Source organism: Mchenga conophoros, linkage group LG1 (genome assembly GCF_057382185.1).
Source record: "Mchenga conophoros isolate Kocher_MC1m ecotype Shallow Benthic linkage group LG1, M_conophoros_male_GT1.1, whole genome shotgun sequence".
NCBI lineage: Eukaryota > Metazoa > Chordata > Actinopteri > Cichliformes > Cichlidae > Mchenga > Mchenga conophoros.
Genome location: NC_140526.1, coordinates 24,683,916 through 24,705,728, shown reverse-complemented (window position 1 = coordinate 24,705,728; position 21,813 = coordinate 24,683,916). Strand labels below are relative to the sequence as shown.

The 21,813-nt window shown below is 39.0% G+C and overlaps 1 protein-coding gene across 1 annotated transcript in view; it reads right to left on the bottom strand.

The window, feature by feature from the left end:
- Nucleotides 1-1,012: 1,012 nt before the first annotated feature.
- Nucleotides 1,013-21,813, bottom strand: part of LOC146583423 (ephrin type-A receptor 6-like) — an 89,484-nt gene continuing 68,683 nt past the window's right edge. The window contains exons 9-20 of the mRNA XM_085271476.1: nt 15,506-15,630; nt 15,002-15,164; nt 12,790-12,895; nt 9,760-9,830; nt 6,074-6,199; nt 5,310-5,495; nt 5,106-5,167; nt 4,800-5,009; nt 4,552-4,701; nt 4,200-4,393; nt 3,476-3,625; nt 1,013-1,802 (exon numbers count right to left, since the gene is read on the bottom strand). Coding sequence (XP_085127602.1) covers nt 1,688-1,802; nt 3,476-3,625; nt 4,200-4,393; nt 4,552-4,701; nt 4,800-5,009; nt 5,106-5,167; nt 5,310-5,495; nt 6,074-6,199; nt 9,760-9,830; nt 12,790-12,895; nt 15,002-15,164; nt 15,506-15,630 — 1,658 coding nt within the window. The 3' untranslated portion in view covers nt 1,013-1,687. The remainder of the gene's footprint in view (nt 1,803-3,475; nt 3,626-4,199; nt 4,394-4,551; nt 4,702-4,799; nt 5,010-5,105; nt 5,168-5,309; nt 5,496-6,073; nt 6,200-9,759; nt 9,831-12,789; nt 12,896-15,001; nt 15,165-15,505; nt 15,631-21,813) is intronic.

Here is a 21,813-nt window from a genome sequence, read left to right as displayed (position 1 = left end):
CCATGTGACAAACTCACCTGACAGTGACACAGAAAATGTGTCAGTCTTCTGAGTGACAATTAAGATAACTTGTTTTTGAGTGAGAGATGGCATCTATGGACATCTGTGTGTGTGTGTGTGTGTGTGTGTGTGTGTGTGTGTGTGTGTGTGTGTGTGTGTGTGTGTGTGTGTGCGCGAGTGTCTGAAATTGGCTCCCTTGCCACTTCATTAGGTATACCTGTTCACCTGCTTGTTAAGGCAAATATCTTCTCAGCTAGTCACAGAGCAGGAACTCAGTACAGGTGAATAAGACCTGCTGAGGTTCACACTGAGCATCAGGAAAAAAGATGATTTAAGTGAAGCATGATTTGGCATGGTTTTTGGTGCCAGACATGCTGGCCTGTGTATTTCAGAAACTGTTGATTTTCCTGCCCAGTCATCTCTAGAGTTTACAAAGAACCGTCAATAATACGGAAAACACCCAGTGATCCAGCCAGTTCTTCGGGCTGAAATGCCTTCCTGATGCCAGAAGAGAATGGGCACACTGTTTTGACCAGCTGGGAAGGCAATAGTAACTCAGATAACCACTCATTGCAACCAAGGTATGTAGATGAGCATTTCTGAACACACAAAACATCAAAACTTTGAAGCAGATGGGCTACAGCAGCACAAGACCATACCTTTTGTTACTCCTGTCAGCTGAGAGCAGAAAACGGAGGCTACAGTTCAGAAAAGCACCACTGAGACTACAGTTCACCAAAAGCAGAAAGTTTTTATAGATGTTAACTGGATTGATTAGTCTTGATTTCTGTTGCAACATGATAGAGTCCAAATTGATGTAAATAGCATCCTGTTTTGCATCAGCTATTCAGAAAACTTCTATTCCATATATCAAAATGTTTCCAACACCTTGTTGACTTAAGGTGTAATCCTGTACTGGCAAAGTGTACCTAATGAAATGTGCGGCGTATGTAGAGATTGAGGCCAGGGGTGGTTAAAGTCTGAGAGAAAACTAAGTATTAAAATAGGGTTGTTTATTCAGGAACCAACATACTGGATAAAACATACAATTTTCACAAGACTTTTTGTACAAGACATACTGCATCATCATGAAGAGAGAACATACATTTCTATAAAATCTTTTGACATTCAGCGGTCTTCAGTTCAAAAAACATGATTGTATTTTACCATCCGGTCAATCTTTATTCTTTTAAGTGAAGTGTTTCATAAACCAGCTGGAAAGGTAGTTATTAAAGTCACACACTGTACCACACATCACCAAATGATTTCTCCTGTCCTCATCTTCTCTGGTCATGAGGTAAGAAACTTTAGACCATTCAAAGTCAATACAAACCATTGGATTGTCACTTGGAAAGAGAAGAGGTATTGGTGAACACTTGAATAGACACTAGAGAAAAGAAGTCCTAAATTCAAGTGAATGCTAGTATTTGCTGAGATAATAAAGAGACCGCATTTGGCCAACGCCAGAGGTTGGTTGTTGTGGAGGCTGTATTGATAATGATCCAGATGATGATGTGTGTGCTAACTAGACCACATGTGGTCTAGCAGCAGACCGCTCTCATACGAGCAGCATGTGGTACCTGCTACACCTAAGAGTCTGGTGTTTTGTGCAATTAGTTGAATGACGATGCCAAGGAACTTGTTTCCAGCTCAGTTTGTACACACAGTCTGACTCTGTGCAGTGGGCTCACACTTGAAAGCCACTCTGCTGAATGTGGTGAAGCTGCAGGCGAAGGGACTGTATGCTGCTTATAATTCTCCTCTGATGGCCAATCAAACAGACTCCAATACGTCTGATGTCACTGAAGAAAGAGGAGAGAAGAGATAAGAACAGCAAACCTACTTTCTACAACAAGGAAAACACAAAACTGTAACAAGCAAAAAGTTGACGGTGTTAACAATGACCACATTTAACGTGAAAGCACAATAGTGGCAGTGTTGTAGTTTATGTTACACAGTCAGCATATGTGAATAAAACTTGGCTTACAGTACTGTGTAAAAGTCTTGAGCCAACATTTCTTAATAATTTACATCCAAGGAGGCAAACGTCATTGTAATTTTTAAAGTGGTCTTGAGCAATAGTTCTCCAAAGCTCGTCTTTGGACTGGCTGCTTTATCACTCATTTTCAGTGAAGTCCTTTATTTTTTAAGGTGGTTTACACTGACAAATTGTACAAACATAAAAAAGCACCTGAATTAGTGTTGTGTTACTACCTGTATGTCGCAAAAACAAATAATTTGTTACAGTTTCTTTAGTTCAGTCTAAAAATTGTCAATGACAACACAGTTTGTCAAACATGAGCTTTTTTTGTACCAAAAAGATGATTCCCAAAGTGCTATTAGCTGAAAACCTGGCATATCTTTGCATAATATGCAGTGTGTTCTTAACAAATTAGAGGAAATTGGATAAGTGGAGTACAAAAGAAGAAGTAAAGGGCTTAAAAAAAACCTCTACACAGTAGATGAACACTATCTGAAAGTAAATTTCTTAAGAATCAGCAAAAAGAAATTCAGCAAAGACAAGCAAAGAAGTGGTCTCAAATGAGGATGCCTGTCAAGAAGCATTCTTAACAAAGGGAAAGGAGGAGAAAAGCCTGAGGTATCAGTGTCAGTAGGTCTGATTGAGTGATGAATCCACATTTGAAGTTTTTGGTCAAACCAGCATCAGTATCTATGAAGGAGGTCAGAGAGGCACAACAGTAAGTGTGTACAACCCTGTGTAAAACACGGTGGAACCTGTGTCATGGTTTCTGGGTGCATTTCAGTCAGTGGTGTTGGGGATGTTTTCAAATGAAATCATGAAAACAGAAAATGCCATCCAGAAAATATCCGATTGACAACAGTTTCATTTTCCGCATGGCAATGATTCCAATCACACTGCCAATGAAGTAAAAGCATTCCTGGAAAGAAAAACACATAATGGATGGATTGGCCTCCCCAGAGACCAGACTTTAACATTATTGAAGCAGTGTGGGATCGTCTTTATAGAAAACAGAACAAAAGGCAGCCAACATCTAAAGACGAGCTTTGAAAGTCCTTAAAAAACCTGGAGAACGGTTCCTGAAGACTACTTAAAGAACTTACAAGTAAGCTTACCTAAGAGAGTTCAGGTTGTGTTGAAGAATAGGTAAGGTAGTCATACCAATATGACTTCCAAGTTTTTTTTTAAAAACTTTACATACTACATATTCCAATAATTCCCTATACCGATTTCCTGTTTTCCTAGCAAATGTAAGACTTTTAGCACAGTATTGCAGTTCAAGTTTCTTGACCGTGCTGTGGTTAAACCAGCAGGCACACACAGCATAAAAAATAGGATATTTAAAAAACAGCTGCACAGCACTGGACAAAACTCAATAGTTGAATCGTGTTTTTTACAGTGTCAATATTTCCTGCTTGTTTTATGCAACTTAGTTTCCTTTTAGTGTACATTTTGATAGTGTAACTGCTCTCTGTATAATTTGGCTCTGCTCACTCTATGCTCATGATTGAAATAGAATCCAGCGTCGTGTATCCTGCTGCAAGAAAGTTGTTCTTATACTGGCTCATTTTGATGGAGTCGAGCCAGTCGCCGATAGAGATGAAAAGAGGGTAATCTGGCATGTCGTCTGGGGAGTCAGCGAAACTGATATGGCAAAGAGAAAAACACAGGAAATATTCTTTGAATAAACAGTTTAGATGCATAAGAATTACCAGTCAATCAAAATTATACCTTTACCTACCTATTCTTTTCTGATAGTTTCCTTCAGGTTCAACATTTTTATTGGTTTATGATGTGATGCACTGGGACGCTACAGTAATATGCAATACATGTCAAACCTCATAATTTTAGTAGTGTAATTATGTAGCTATAATTCTTAGACATTCCTTTCTGTGTAGTTAAATGCACCCATTCTGCATCCTGAATGTTTATGCTGAAATGCTTTTAACCGTGGTTATATGTGTCCTCATACTTTTGTGTATGTTTTTTTAAATGCATGCATAGTCATATATGCCATCATGATTGCATGTATTTTTTTCGATGTTTTTTATGTAAAGCAACATGCTATAGTCGTAACTGTACTCAAGACCAGGAAAAATGAATTTGCCTTATTTTCAGTGCAGAACAGCTCCATATTTTCCAGATTCTACACTATCTTAGTGTCTGTATATACTGTATATAAACAATGGAAACAGTCTCTGCGTTATCCGATACTTACCTCTGAACATCATTGGCTAGATTCAGCAGCCCACTGGGATTAATTATGAGTTTGTCGAGGAACGACAGCACATCACTGAAGTGTGGGCGCTGGCTGTATTCCTTTTGCCAGCAGTGTAGCATGAGCTGATGCAGCGTCACAGGACAGCCCATTGGTGCTGGTAGACGATAGCCTTCTTCAATAGATAAAATGACCTGAGATGAATGTCAGTAAACATACTGTTGAATCTCAAATAAAACAATGATTCATTCATTTGTTTAAAGAGTTACACTCCTCATACAAGAGACAGAATTGCAAGAAATTGAATGAAGTGTTGACTATACTGAGGAGTTTAGAGCGAAAAGCAACTTACGTCTTGATTGGACATCTCCCAGTAGGGCCTCTCTCCATATGACATCACTTCCCACATGACAATGCCATAGCTCCATACATCACTAGCTGAGGAAAACTTTCCATAAGCAATTGCCTCTGGTGCTGTCCAGCGTATTGGTATCTTTCCTCCCTAACGCAAAATAGAAACACAGGATCCTCTTGTTAGGGCGATATTCAGACTTCAGTATCATTATTGATGCTGTAAAATCTTCCAGGAGCTGCACTCACTGTAGCTGTGTAGGCTGCTTCGGTGTCATCTTCAAGAACTCTGGACATGCCAAAATCGGAGACCTTACACACCAAGCTTTCATCAACCAAGATGTTGCGAGCAGCTAGGTCTCGGTGAACATAACCCATTTCTGAAAGATAGGTCATACCAACTGCGATGCCCCGCAGCATGCCAACCAGCTGGAGCACTGTGAACTGACCATCACGTGCCTGAGGTGGTATTAAGACAGAGAGGGTACAAACAGCGTGTGAAGAAGACAATCTTCAGGAATGCACCATACCAGTGTGAACATGCATTCCCCTTACCCGGAGGAAAGAGTCCAGTGCTCCATTTTCCATGTACTCCACCACAATCATTATTGGTCTGCCTGAGGAAAAGGAGAAGGACTTGATTTGACAGCTCAACGGAAAGAAAAGAGACCAACTGCAAAAATGCAAACCCCCCCCCCCCCCCCCCCCCCCAAAAAAAAAAAAACAAGAAATGGAAGTCAAGCTGTGTAAAGAGCTTACTCTTAGTGACCACTCCCTCCAGCCTGATGATGTTGGGGTTGTTAAACTGCCCCATGATCGAGGCCTCACGCAAAAAGTCTCGTCTCTGTTGGTCCATATAACCACCCTTAAGGGTCTTTATTGCCACAGAGATGTCCATCCTGCCTGGTACACGCAAACGGCCACTGCAGACTTCTCCAAATTCACCTACAGAACACAGTAGATTTCCTTTCACTTACATAATAAAACATATTCAAAGTAAAAACTAGAAAACAGATTAAATGCTGGGTATTGTTCCTGAATCCTTACTCTAAAGTGAAAACGACAGACGAAATAAAAATGAACATGACTCAGATAGACATGCAGCCTAATCACTGGAGGAGATATATGAAATTCATCACCACTAGGCCTACTGCACAGTTAGTTGTCTGACATATTTAAAACCATGCAACTGCACATGGGTTCCACCAGATGGAGCTCATATTACAGAAACCCCTGAGAAGGGGGCACCTTCATAATTACTCAGGGGTTTATAAGCCGACACAATCTGTTCAAATTAATGAACCATCAAACTCCATTATTCAAAGCCTGCAGTGTTAGCATCTCTAAGGTCCAATACTAATATGCTTCAGCATTTCTTTTTATATAGCAGACAAACATTACTGGCAAGTTTTGCAAATGCCTATGTATCACTTTCTTGGAAAAAACACCCGGGTTGAAGTCCGATTTCATCCGTTTCATCCGATGAATTATCACGACTTACTGATTTGTATTAGTTGTTTTACCTGCGCCTATCACCCTCTCGATGCATATGTAAGAGGGGTTTATCTCTTTGGCAAATTCCTCCACAGCCTGAGTGGGGTCTTCATATGTATCTGGATCCACATAGGTCTTTATTCCAGAAAATGGGACTAGAAGAGAAACAGACAATATAATGTATTCTTTTATGTATATTGTGGAGTAGCACATAAAAGTTAGAAATGAGGTTGAACTGCTTTAATACATGAGTACAAGTTGGATAAAGTTCTTACACATTTCTCCACAACAAGGACACACAACCAGACAGAGAGAACAGTGTTAAACACATGTGCTCAGAAGAGATTGTGAAAGGGTTTTTAAACACAAACTGAACTAAAGATGAATTCTGCCCAGGGAAAAAAAATGATAATTTTTATTGATTGAGTGAATGATTGATTTTTACACATAAGGTATGGAAATTCTCATATCTAACATTATCTAATCAGGTCCAGGAGGGTATAAAAGATCTCTTAACTTTGTCTCAGAGTGAGACGTTGAATGATAGGTTATTTGATTATGAAATTCTCATCCTGCATGACTTGCATGAGAAAACTTTCTTCCCAAACAGATATTAGTTTTATCAACCACAGTGCATATTTTGTTAATCTATTCAAAACCTGAAGCATTTGCAAGCATAAAGTCATTATCTGGCTTCTCTAAGCCTGCAGGACATTCTGTTATACTGAAGCCAGACTGTGCAAGAGAAGGTGATTCTTTATTCAACTGTGTTAGTCCATAATTGGTCGACTATTTGCTTCTCTTATATTGTGAGGTTTTTCTGTTATTTTGTCAAGGGATGGAAAAGGGGGCAGAAAAAGAGAAAGAAAGAGCTGGGAAAAAAAATCCCCAGAGCAGTATAAAAAGACATTACAGACAGTTAGAATTCTGCATCTTCCTCTCTGGCTGAGGCTGGGGATGCTGCTGCAGTGGTGTGCATTATGACTGGCACGAATGATAACTGTACACCTCAAGCAGATGAGCTTGGGACTAAATGTACTTTATAGCTGCGTCAGCTTGTGTTGTGGAAGCTTGAAGGCTTCGTCTACCCACCTCTGTCTCCAGGGTGTCTAAGCTCAGCTCTATAATAGAACAAGCCTTTTCTACCAGTTTGTTGAGCCTGGTGGCATCCCCCCACCTGGGTGATGGCTCCCAAGCACACACGAGCAAAGAACAAATAGCACAGAAAAAACTGGTGCGACTCATATAGATTTCATTCTACTGGATAGAAAGAAATGACTCATAAAAGTACATATGTATCAGCAAGGCCATTGTTACTGTTTGGCATAAAGTAAAATTAGACTCGTTCTTAAATAAGCTGCTGAAAAAAATCTCTGTCCAACTTCCAGCACCATCAAGGAAAAGACTCGGAGAGCAGTATTAGGACAGCAGATGACTGAAATAATTATCAAATGTGGACACAAGCACCAAAATATGAGTGTTTGTTCCTCTGCAAAATCCCATTAGCCACTTAAATTTTCAAAATGTTCCAATTTGGCCATCCTTTGCATTTTATGAAACAACATTTTTCACTACAGAATGTCATATAACTGATCAATTTTGGAAGTTTTACACTTAATTTTGAATTATTTTAACAAGTCAGATGTGTTACTTGAAAACTTCCTCAGAGCTGGTTTGTTTGAAGTAAAACAAGATAACTGCAGATACACATAATATGTTACATGCTGCTCCAGTGGTCCAGTAACAGTGCTGTCCAGCTTGACGGATTACCCTTTTACTCATACATACAACTAGATTCAGATATTTAACATTCATCTGGTGCCAATGAGTGAATTTTATGAATTCAGTGCATGAAGGCTTCTTTACCCTTGGCTCAGCTCTCTCACACTGGCGCACTCTGTCATCAACGTTTTTAACGGCTTATTTTTTCACCGGCTAACACAGAGAGATAATCATGTACCGCCACACCAGCAGACACTTTAGAATCACCCGATAACCTGACAAGCATGTCCTTGGACTGGTTCCGGCCTGGAACCCTCATGCTGTGAGGTGACTGGCGGCACCACAGCGGTGTTGTACTGAGTAAGTCCTGTAACTAATCTGACTGTCGTAAGTTCATTAGTGTTTTATCCTTTCCCAGTTTAGTCTATGGTAAACTGACTGCAATTATTAGAGTGCTTTATTACTCTCACCTAACACTCAAAGTACGGCATGAGCTCCATCCATAAATGAATTTTTAACATTAACATGCAAACCTAGATGGATGCTTCAGAGGATTCAGAACAAACACGCAGTATTAATCACAGTAAGTAAGTGATCATAAAAGAGTATATGTACCAATTTTAGTTCTCATATCACCTGTAAACAATTTCCCTGTAATTTCATTTACCTGCTGCACTATAGAGAAGAACCAGATTAGTTACCTGCACACAAACAGTAGCAGTGCACACTTAGAGATGGGCCTTGTGTCCAAAGGACAAGAAAATGGTATGTCAGCATGTTACAATATTTTCCTCACAGTCTTTAATGCTCTTCTCGATCAATAAAAAAAAGCCCCAATCAAACACACACAGGTAAAATTGTTAGATTTGTGTCGAGAGCCAAACTTGTTTCCCTGCAGGCCTCAAATCGGATCCTACAAGAGCTCTCACTGAATTGCCTAAGTAAAACACAGGGCACAATAATACGTCCTCCCTATGGGGCAATCTATAACCCTGTTTTTATCTGTAATTGTAGCACCACTGTAATTATTAACTGGAACAGCAAGTTTTGTCAAAAAACCAATAGTGGGTTTCTGGCAAACTGTGAGTGATTTAGCACAGAAAATAGGCCCAATCTGTGTGACAAAAGCCCAAACATAGTGAGAGGGGACTTGAAATGGATTTTTAAGAGTCAAAATCTCACCAATAGCATGCTCAATGGTGAGCGAGACAGAGGGATTTCTTTTTGTATTTTGTAAGACGATGCAATGTGTGTGTTTACTCAAAGTATTAAAACGACAAAAACAAGGAACATTGGCGCTGCAGGTTAATCTTCTGCTTTCTGGATTACTGACTGACATTAGAGTTTTAAAAATATATTTTAAAGTCCACATATGTGTATACCTGAATTTGTAGTTATTGGTGCAGGACATTTTAACTGTAAAAAACTTCTTTTAATAAGTACAGTTAACCTAATATTTGCCCTATATTGGCTGGATACCTGACTCTTACCTGAATATAAATTTAAAAATAACATTGCTTTTTAAGATTACTTGCAGTTTTCATTTTTTTGCCTTAATCAGTTCTTTTAAAAGGCTATTTGGCTTTGATCTTTTTTCATTGCACACTAACATTCGCCTAATGTAGGTTTGAACAAGCTCCAAATCCAAATCAATCCACCCTATCTACCAGCACGTGGATGGACTGTAATGAACCAGTGTCTTTAAATGCATCCTTTTGGTCTTATTTTGTTTTTGAGCCATAACAGGAATTACAAAGAATTGAACTGTAATAACTGAGTTTCATTCAACAGAAAATAAGAGAGTCCATAAATTCTGCTCATGACAATATAAAAAATGCATAATGCATAAGAATTGTTGCTCTAAGGCAAACAGTGACCACGCTTTGTATAACTTCTTGCAAAACTAAAGTCCTGGGAATTACAACAAATGTTGTCGCACTCATCTTACCTGTGTGAAATCCCACATTAAATACAGACACACACAGACACCCACCGTGTCCACTGTGAAAGCGTGTCCTCCTCTTCTCCTCAGATTTCATCCGAGCTTTGATGTACCCCTGACACCTGCACATGTAAGACACATTAACACAACAGTTAAAGATCTGAATGAAAATGCTAAATGAAGGTAAATTAGTTTTCATTATCAACATGAAGCATGACTATTTTTTCTTTTTTGCCATTTGGCTTCTCTCTGTGATCCCACATAATCTGCCTTTTGGTTTACAAAAAAATTCTATTTGAAAACCGACATTATGCCATTATGTTCTTTTCTATCACTCGTTTTAAGAGCAATTTTTGCTCTTTCCTTGATTTAGATCTTTTTTTCTTCTTCTTTTCTTCCGTTTTAGTATTCAGATCCCCACATGTTCAAACTTTCAAGGCTCCACAGATTCGGACTCAATTGACAATCAAGCACTTGTATTAAGCAAAAAGAACAATTTAGATCCTCTTTGCAAAAACTACCCAAGAAGAAGACTGCTCTTTAAAAATGTCATCATAGGATTGCATTTTTCTGAAATGTTGCACTTTATTTACACACTTTACAAGTCACTTACACAAGATAATACTTTATTGATATTTGGGTGCAGGTAAACCTGGTTCAAAGACAATGAGATAATGAATTCACACACTGCGACTCTTCTGGATTGGTATTGTTCACACCTCACACATAAAAAAGCTGCAACTATATATGAAAATCATCTCTGCAGAACAGTATAACAGGTTTAAAGCAGACACCTGGTTACCTCTGCAAAATTTTTATTGCCAGTTACAGTTCTGCAAATTGTCCAGAAAAATGGGGAATAGGTGGATGAGTTTACTGACAAATATATAGGAATACAGTCTATAATAAGAAATCTTAGATTTTATGATTCTAAAAAGCTTGAAAATGAATATTTGGTATGACCACCTTTATTCTTCAACACAGCCTGAACTTTCTTGTAATTTCTTTACGTCGTCTTCAGGAGTAGCTCTTTGGGCATCTGGAAGGACATTGAAAGCTCTACTTTGGATGCTGGCTGTCTTTTGTTCTGTTCAAAATGTTCAGTACTGTTGAGGTCTGGACTCTGGAAAGGTAAATCCATGATTGATAATGTTTCATTCTGTGTGTGTGTGTTTTTTTTTAAATCCGGGTATGCTTTTACTGGATTTCTGCTGAGGCTTCAGTTAACAGTAGATGGATCAACCGAAGGGCCAGATGCATCTCTATGGTCACGTGTCAGGTCTGTGCCGGATTTTATTTTTCATATTTCTTAAGGACTTTCAGATATTATTGACCTGCTGTAGTTTTCTATTAAAGGGTTTTGAGGAAGTGCCAGGAAATGCCAAGTTTTCAACTAACAGTCTTTGCAAAAATACATTGTTATGCCTTTCAAACTGTGTTAACGTTGACATTCTTCAAAGATTCAATAAAATAAAAAGATACTGGCAGCCGCCACTGCTGACCTCTTGGCCTCCTAGTCAATGTACATGTTGTCTAAGTATAAAAATCCAAGTTTATCTTCCTCTTGAGTTATTGCATTCAGAAAATTTTCAGAAAAGTTGACCTCTGACCTTGGTCTTGAGGTCACTGAAATTCAAACTTGTCTGAGACTTTTAGTAGATGGACCCATGGTATGAATTTAAAAAACCTGTTTCCTTCTTCTCACCCACCAGCCTGCCCAGTCGGGTGATGACAATGATGCATCAGTGTTTTACAGCTGAAGGGTAAAAATGACAACAAATAATGAGTTTTTGTGACAGAATAACAAAAGTAGTTAAGAAAAAATCTAAGATTGGTTCTTTGCTAAGTTTTCTGTTATATGTAGACAACCATGGTTCATCTCTTGAGTCAGGTGACTTTTTCCTTGAATGACTCATAGGTCAGTGTTAAGTGGCCTATCCCTCAAGCTCCTAATAAATACACCTATAGCAGGGCTGGGGAACTCCAGGTCTCAAGGGCCGGATGCAAGTAACATCCTGGGTCAACACACCTGATCAGTTCATTACCAGCCCTCTGTCGAACTTCAAGACATGTTGAGGAGGTAATGTAGGCATTTGAATCAGCTTTGTTGGATCACGGACACATCTAAAACCTGCAGGACAACGGCCCTCGAGGCCTGGAGTTCCCCACCCCTGACCTATAGCATCAATTTGAAAATATTACATCATCTTGTTCTTGAGTTATTGCATTCACAAGATCTGCAGAGAACTTGACCTATGACCCTCTGACCATTAAACCTATTATTATTAGATGCACCTATAGTGTCAATTTGAAACAACAATAATTTCCAAACATTACTCTGGAAATGCTCAGGTACAAGGAATGAATTGAAAATGAGTAAAAAAGCAGCGAGTGTCCAAAGAGATAAGAGACTTTCAGGATGTCTGGAGAACTATTGCTCACCAGCACTTTAAAAAATTACAAGCCAGTCTGGATTCTTGGCAAAAAAGAAACACTGTATTTACTGTATATACCTTAACTACATTTCAGGTGCAAACAAAGATAAAAGTAAACAAAGTAACAATGTTGGTGGCTCATTTCCCATACAGAGTCATTTTAACATAGATAGTGATGTCATCCTTTTTTCAGCTTTTTTGTAGACTGGAGTTTAGATATGTTCAGCTTAATGTAATGTTTGCAAATTGTGTAATCAAAGATTATCATTCGGTTTGTATCACAATTAAGTCAGAATCCAGACAGAGTATCCACACTTTCTGGCCATTTTTCATTGTTTATTAATAAGTGCCACTAATGGTAAAAACGCTGTGAACCAGAGGCAGACTGAAGACAACTTTGTGAGCCAACCTGGGGAGGTTAATGGAATGAAGAAAACTGCTGGTACATGCATTACATGCTGAGTAATTAGGCAGAAAATTGGTTCAGCCATTTGTAAAATAAGGGTGTCTGCTTGGTGGCAAAAAAGGAGTCCATTAACAGACTTCTGGTTGTGGCCTCACTCTGGAGATTATGAGAGAAAAAGGTGTGTGTGTGTGTGTGTGTTTCTGTGTGCGTGTGCACACAAAAAAACAGGGGATGTCTTACCGTCCAGTGATTAAAAGGAAGAGGGTAAGGATGACCAAAAGGGAAAAACCTCCTACAGATGCTGTGACAACCACCAGAACTTGACCCTGATCAGCAATATCAGGATCTGAGGAAAGTGAGAACAAAGTGACGGTGAAAACGGCGGAAAGATCATTCATCTGAATATTAAGAACTCTCCCTCCCAGACTTGATACCAGAGGAAGGACAAACTGCTTTGCGACACAAAATGTACTGAAAAGACCGACTGTGGTTTCTCTGTTACTAATTTAAAACAGTATCCATGTTTATACCCAATGAAAAGAAACGATCCAGGCATTTTGTAAGTTTCCTCTGTAAAAGATTAGTTGTCTCTCCTGAAATGAAAAGCCTATTTAAAGTTATTGTTGCGATTTGAATTGATTGGCTTCTGTTTTGACATTTGATTTGTTCTGACTAGGTTATTATAATCTTAATCTAAAAGAGTGAGATGTGCATGATGCGGCTGGATTGCAAGGAATTCATCATATTAGATGGAAAATTCAGCTGTACATTGAAATTATTATTATTTTTTTATCAATTGCATGTGAGTGACAGTCATTGATATTTATTTCTCCATGAATGTCTTAAATGCACTTTCCAGGACTCAGTGCGGTCCTGTGAAAAAACTAAGTACACTCTTTTGTAGGATTTAAGAGGGTAAGCAGCTGTCAGATGCTGCTAAGAAAATGCACTTTAACTAGGGGTCACCAGGAGGAGTAGTCACCTCCATAAAAGGAGAAGTTTAGGCATTTTGCAGGTTTGGAGCATTCAGGTGAGTTAACATAATGTCACAATCTTCCAAAGAGTGAACATCCCAGACAGTCAGCCCAAGGTCAGAGTGCGCAATGTCAAAGGAATTGTGAAATCCTAAGGACTACATCTCAGATGCTACAGGTCTCAGTTGTCATGTTAGATGTTAAAGTTTAGGACATTACAATCAGAAAAAGACTGAACAAGTGTATCATGTTTGAAAGGGATGACAAGAAAAAGTTTCTTCTCCCTAATAGGTTTGCAAAGCTGCATCCAAACATACTACAAGGCTTCTGGAACAAAGTCCTTTTGACAGATAAGACCAGGGTGGAGATGTTTGGCCATAATGCACAGCATCATGTTTGAAGACAATCCAACAGACCATGGCATGGTGGTGGAGGGGTGAAGATTTGCGCTAGTTGCAAAGCCACATAACCTGGCCGTCTAGCAGTCATCAAACAAATTCCTCTGTATAACATCACATTCTTGCAACAGGGCAATGATCTCAAGCACATCAGCAAATCTGGGGCCTTAACAGAGCTGTGCAAAAATGAATGCTTGCAAACCTCAATGAACTAAAACAACATTGCAAAGAAGAGTGTGCACAATATGAGAGACTGATAAAATCACACAGAAAACAATTAGTTCAAGTTACTGGTGCTATAGGTGGTTCTACAAGCTACTGAATCATGACGAGTACTTATTTTTTCACAGGACTGCACAGGAAACAAAAAACTGTTTAATCACATCTGCCTTTAAACAAAATTTCTCTTGCACTGCAAAATAACATCCTTTTTTTTTCCGGTGTTCGTCTTGCATCCATTGTCAGTATCAGCTTGGTGATATATATTTGGTTAATAATAAGAAGTAGCAGGAGACAGGGACATTTCCTTTACTGACATGTAAATGTTTCATTTCACATATATTAAACATTTACTTGTGGATAACTTTTCTTACATTTCTCCAACAGTTATTGTAAAATTAAAGTATACGTGAACTGTGCGACTTATGAGTTGCACTATATAATGTCAACAGACTTATATCAAATTCACTCTTATAGTGAAATGTGAGAATATTCAAGTGAATATGTACACATTCATCATCTAAAGGGTGCCATACATGCTTAAGCAGACCATCAGAACTGGGAACTTATGGAAGCTTATAAGCACTTAAATAAATGGCTCACGCCTCAATAAGCCCTGATGAGTTTCAGTGACTCGTAGCAAAGAATGATCATAAAACGTCTCCAAGGATTATATAGAGTTGGTAATCGACAGTGATGGCTCAACATCTGTGGCTTTCCAACTCCCTTTCTCTCTTGTGCATTGTTTTAAAACATACTCCAAATCCATCTGGAACAACAAATCTGCCTGATTATCAGTGCCGTTCCTCCCTAGCACATACAAACCACAACTCCCAAGTGCCCCATCCCTTGCAATCATACCCTCAGCTGCTGTTGTAAACTCAAAGTTGGGGCTGTATGCTGTGTAGCCAGCAGCAGTGCGAGCGCGCACATGGAAAACATAAACAGTCGAGGGTCTGAGGCCTGTCACCACAACACTGGGGGCTTTGGTCCGTGTTGATGAGTAGCTCAGCTGCTCTTGCTCCTAGAAAAGCAGAAACAGATTGCCAAACATGATAAACAAAGCCACATTATGGCACAAGAGATAAACGTGTTTTTGCATAAACCCATTATCACAGCAATGTCTTAACAGAAGACATCATTTCTGTCCTATTAACTATCAGAGCAGATGGTGAACAAAGCAGGGATAATGACACATTATGGATGCTCTACACTTATGTTTGGCTTTCTCAATTATTCACTGTGGTGCATTCTAGAGCAACGGCAATAAAAAACGCTTTTGCCACAAAGAGAATTACACATTGTACATAAACATAGTCTGAGAGAAGAAGAAGAACGTCATTCAATATGACAAAAAGGGTTTACCTTCTCATAATATTTCACTTCATAATCCACTATGTCTGAGGGTGGCTTTTCCACTTCTGACCAGGAGAGGGCGATGCTGTTTTGAGAGGCCCAGTCCTTCCTGACTACACCCACCAGAGCAGGACCTGAGGGTAAAGTGAAAGAGTGCAGGGTTTTGAGTCAGCTGTGATAAGAAAGCTGTGAGAACAACAGCGCTTCAAAGCTTGAAAATGATGTATTTTTACATGACTGGCATTTCTTGATAAGAAGTGTCTGTATCCATCACCGTGTTTCTACAATCAACAAAAAATACTTGACTTATTTGACTGACTTTCTTCCAATTGGTTGGCTTATTGAAAAGTGTCTTTATCAAAAGGGTGAACCTGTAAACACATTAACACTTTGGGAAGCATAAGCAAGCAAAAAAACACAATAAACAATATGTTTCTAGCACATCTGGGGGACCGAGAGTCGCCTGGCCAAGAAGCCCAGTAGACTGAGGAAACAAGTGATCCAGGCCATTTCCTGCTCTAGCCTCTGTGGTGAACTCTGAAGTATATTCACTGAATTTAGAGTCGGTACTGCAAAAGGGATTTCACAAGTGTCTTCAGTCATCAGAGAAAAGATGTAAGCATCAAAGAACCAGTTATACGGCTGCAATTGCAAATGAAAAGCTAAATAAACATCTGAAGCTGAACTTATGTAGTTTGTAGTAGACAATCTCAGGTAAAATAGCTGTTGTGAAATATCACAAGTAGGGCAGAGAAATGCATTCGGCATCACAGGAATACCCAAGATAAAAGTAAGACAGGGAAAAAACATTGATTTTGAAACATTTTATTGTCCAGCTACTGTGTAATGTTCAGTCTCAGAGAGACATTTTTGTCACAGAAACCACTAGACCTACACCAACTGTTTATCATGTTTGTCATTATTGCTGAGTTTTGGGGGAATATTTTACACAAGGCTGCTGAGGACATCATAAAATCACCTAGCAGAGAGTCAAATATTTACCATCAATTATTCATAAAGCCTCTGCTTCAACACAATATGATTTGGCAAACTAACAGATCCAGTCCCCCCTGTTGCTGTGCGTGCTGTTTGAGAGATCATTGTTGGAATACAAATTCAGGAGCAGATTGATGTCATAAATTGTCCTCATGCTCAGAGAAGCAGATAACCTATTCTATACCGAAGTCCACAGACTGGATGCGGCACTTCACAAAAAGGTGACATGTCCCTATAGCGAGTCGGATGCATTGGGGTGCAGAGGCAACTCTTACATCTTGTTAAGAAGCCAAAACGTTCTAGCAGGAGCTCAGCCCAGACACAACGCTTCACAGTCCAGCGGCTCAACCACTTGTATTTATTTTTGCAAAAAGAAAAATGGTGCACACATGAAACATGGTGTTTGATGCTGACTCCTGCAAAAATGCACACTCTGGGTGACAAATATGCAACATGCACACATCTTCAGACTCAAAGTGGTTTAAAAACGTATTTCTGTGTGAGACTGTAACTTCAGATGACTGTATTCTTCTGTGATACAGATACTCCAAAATATATCCATGTCAGAAATTTTTAAAATATAATGTTGTTATAATATAATCTTGTTATAAAGATGCCATAAAGCTAAAACTATCATAAAACTAAAGAAATGGGGGTCCACACAAAAAAATCACCTGCCAGCTTGTAGAATCTTTTCTGTGACATTTTAATCAGGTAAATGTGTGACTGTAAAAATGCATTTAAACGAGAGTTGTCTGCGTAAATGTCGAGGTTGCAATTGAGAAAGATGTTTTTCAGTTGGCTTTAGTGTAATTGAGCAGATCTTTACTATATGCATAACCCACTTAGGGGATAAAACTTTGTGAGCATCGTGTTACTAGAAGGGATTTCTGTTTGCAGCATACTGTACTGTATAAATTTATGCCTTTACTGTGTGAGAGAACTTGAGCTCGATTTTTAAAAATTTTTTTTTTCTCTAAATCTCTAGAAACCTTCTGCGCACTTATGGAAGAAGTTATTTTAGGTTCGGCACAAATCAGTCTGCTGCTCAGACACCTTCTGCTATGGATGAGTGACTCAAAGAGAACAATTATGGTCATTACAGTTTAATCACAAGTCACAAGGCAAACGATAATTGACGATTGAGCTTACTCTATAAGCTCTAGTTGGTTTATTGGCAACATGCAAAAATAGGTTAACCCTCAACTTCAAATGCTCAAAGAAATAAAGAAAGGACATGGGGGAAGAAGAGGGAGAGGGAGAGAGAGAGCAAGTGAGCAGGAAAAGCTGTAAAGAAATCCCATGGGGTTGCATCTCCCCAGCATCTGAGCATATAAATAGAAGTCAGTCTTATTCCCAGAGCAAAGGAGGATGAAAACTGAAGAGAATCCACTGGAGGAAAAAGGAGAAACAGCGAAGTAAGAGAGAGAGAATCTTCTGAATCAGGACACAACATGCATGGATTCAGCATGTGAGAACTTTGTGTGACCTGTTGTTTTTGCCTTACAAAAAGAAATCATTATGATGAAGGCAGTAACAGAGCTAAATCTTTGTTTTTTTGTCTGTTTCTTGTTTCAGGCGGATCAACAGTAAGACATCTGCGGTATGGCGTAAAATCAAAAATCGACTGCCAGAGAAAAGAGCATGGAACAGACAGGACTTCTAATGTACAGTAATTCGAAGCTTTGCAAAGCTTTGCACAGGACTCTGTGCAGTCCTGTGCAAAACTAAGAGCACCCTTACTGCTTCCATAAGAATTCACAGGGTAAGTAGCTAATGTGAGCACCTCTATAGCAGCAGACGTTTTAGCAGTTTCTCTGGTTTGAAGCATTTCATTGTGTTAACACAATCCCAGGAGGGAATGTCCAAGCAAATTCATGCCAAGTTCAGACTGTGCAATGCTCAGAGAAACCGCAAAGAAACCGAAGAGATACATCTTAGACTCTACAGGCCTTTGTTAGCATGTTAATGGCTAAATTTCATGAGACTACAATAAAAAAGAATCCCACAAAAGAATAAGCTTGCTCTGTTTGGAAGGGCTGCAAGGTTTGCAAAGTTGCATCTGATTAAACCACAAGACTTCTGGAAAAATATCCTTTTAACAGATGAGACCAAAGTGGGGATGTTTGGCAGTAATGCACACTGGTGCATTTTGGCCAATCACGACATATCAGCACAAACTACTGATGCCAATTGTCAAGCACGGGGGTGGAGAAGTGATGATTTGGGCTTGTTTTGCAGCAACAGAACCTGGGCACCTTGAGGTCATTTGACCATGAACTCCTTTGTACGCCCAAGTACTCTAGAGTCAAATGTGAATCTGTCTGACAGCTAAAGTTTAGCCCAAACTGGGTGATGTAACAGGACAATGATCCCAAGCACAGCAGCAAAACTACAACAGAATGACTGAAATAGAAGAGAACTGAATAGTGAATCAAGGCGGTGCAATGGCCCAGTCAAACGTTAACCTGACTGAAGTGCTGCGGTGGAAACCCAAGAGAGCTGTGCATAAATGTTGAAGTGAAAAGTGGACCTACCCTCCTCCACATTGATGTGAAAGACTGATAGAGTCACACAGAAAATGATTACTTTTAGTTATTGGTGCTAAAGGTGGATCTACAAGGTACTGAATGATGGGGTGTGATTAGTTTTTCACAGGACTGCATAAAATCCTATGAAAAATTCATTTTTCATGTCTTCAACATTCTTTCCACGCTCCTTAAAAAAAAGGTAAATTAAACTATTGATTGATATTAGCGTTTTAACACCTCTGATATAGGTGCCGTAAAATTTGGTGAAACAGTCTCATTCTTGGTGAAAAGCTCCACTGAAATCAAATTTTGAATGAATTTATAGCATTTTTATTGACATTATGCCCTTTGGAAAATTTGTCAGCTATAGTCAGATAGAATTGTTTTAACCACCACTGAAAGCTGTTAGTGATTTCTTATTAATAAGTAATCTTCGGGATTTAAAAACTACTATGATGAAGACAAGTCATTCAGTCTGGAATGAACTAAACAACAATGTGCAAAAATCTTAGGTGACTTCATAATTTAAACCAGAAGTTATTTGATTTCAATTATTTCAGCAAAGGTTCAGTGCATCATTCAATCTCACATTCTGATAACGGTTTGATTCAATTTGATATATAATTCAATACAAGTGATTCTTCTGTGCTGTGATTCTGCAGTCTAAATTTTGACAGGCTTAACAGATAACATGTTCCGCCTCTGCTCGGCTTTCTTTTTTTAAGTACGGTTTACTATTAACCCAGAGTGGGTCTATATTTGTGGCTGTCCACAAATATTGTAGGTGGACATTTTTAATCTGTGCACTGAACACCTTACACAAATATGCAGTGACTTTCTGTGTGCCTCCTCGCAGAATACTGCAGTGAACTTTGTGGGAGGCATCTTCAGTGAGAAATCCTCTGCTGAGCATCAACTACAGCAAGCTCAGAGCAGAGTGCAGTTCACGCTACATAAATACAGAGATCATCGTGCTCGCTCTGCAACGCATTGCTGCCTTTAGAGGTGAGAGGACAACAGCTGATGACTTTGACCTGTGCAGTGAAACCAACTATGGAGCAGAGAATGCAAAAATAGTCATTGAGATGAGCAACTGAGACACCATGACATTGAAAAAATACCCCTCAGAACAACAGTGTGACAATTAATTAACCAAATATCTCCACAATATCTCATCTGAGTCAATGAAAACTATTCTATTTAAAGATAAAGTGGCACCTTAACCAGGCATTTAACTTTTCAAGGTTAAATAAGCACCCTAGGAACTGAGAAGAGAAACGATTACTAATTCTGATTAATAGCTTTAACATATTAGCAGCATAATGAGTCATTAATAAACAATTTACCAATGATGGAAGGGTAACAGAAAATATATTGCTACTTTCCTCTCACTACATAATCCAGTTAATTTTTTCATTCTGCTTTTAATTGTCTATTATTCCATAATTGCCATAATATCACAATCAATTATTCGAATCACCTTGCAGCATCTGTCTTAACTGGTAATGAGACTGTCCATCCACAGTCTCGCTCACCCCCCCCCCCAAAAAAAAAGCTTAAGCAGACAGCATTTTTCATTCCATGATCATCCCACCTTAGTTGAATTTATTTTAAACCTATGCCCGCGGTTTGAAGAGTTTAACATGATTTTCAATTTTTCTTTTTTAAACATCATCAAAAAAGAGCTTCCTGGAATATTTTTCCTTAATGCATAGCTAACTCATGCATACACCGACAGCCCCTTTGTTAGTTACAAAGTAACCAACATGGCAGCAACTCAGCACATTTAGGTGTGAAGACATGGTCATGAAGACTTTTGAAGTTCAAACTGAGCATCAGAATGAAGAAAGGCGGTAAAGTATCTTTTATCTTTGGCATGGTTGTTGGTGCCAGATGGGCTGCATGAGTGTTTCAGAAACTGCTGATGTGATGGGATTTTCCCACACAAGTGTTTACAGAGAAGAACCATTTAAAGAGAAAACATCCAGTGAGCAGCAGTTGTCTGGACCAAAATGACTTGCTGATGCCAGAGGTCAGATGAGACTCATCGGACTGCTTTGAACTGATAGGAAACAGTAACAGTAACATGCAACAGAAACCAAATAACCAGTTGTTATAAGCATATGGTCATGTCTGAATGGAAAAGACGCTGAATCTTGAGGCAGATGGGCAACAGCAGCAGAAGACCATGCAGCATGCCACTCCTGTCAATTACGAACATGAAACCGAGGCTTCAATTCACACCGGCTCACCAAAAATTAGAAGAAAGGAAAACTGTTGCCTGGCCTGGTGTATCCATTTCTGCTGTGACAATTAGATGGTACAGTAAGGATTTGGTATAAACTTTGACAAAACATAAATACATCCTGCCTTGTATCAGAAGCTTAGGCTGCTGGTGGTGTAATGGTGTGGGGGATATTTTCTTGGTGTACCGTGTAATGTTGCTGACCGTGTCCTCATCATGAATACACAGCTGACAAATCTCAAGCTAAAAATAGACCAAAAATCCCAGAGGATCACCTTCCAGCACCTTATTGAATATAAACCATGAAGAATTAAGGCACTTCTGAAGGCAAAAGCACTTCCAACACACTATTATTAAGGGGACCCTACTAAAGTGGCTTATATTAAATGTCACATGTTCATTTAAATTTGCATAAAAAACTCCATGTGATGCTGAGAATCAGCTGCTGACTCAAGCAAACGTGTCATTGCACAGATTCAATAATTCAATCTTTTAGTGAATATATTTCTTATTTTTAAAACTTTACCCATTTGTCATGTAAAATA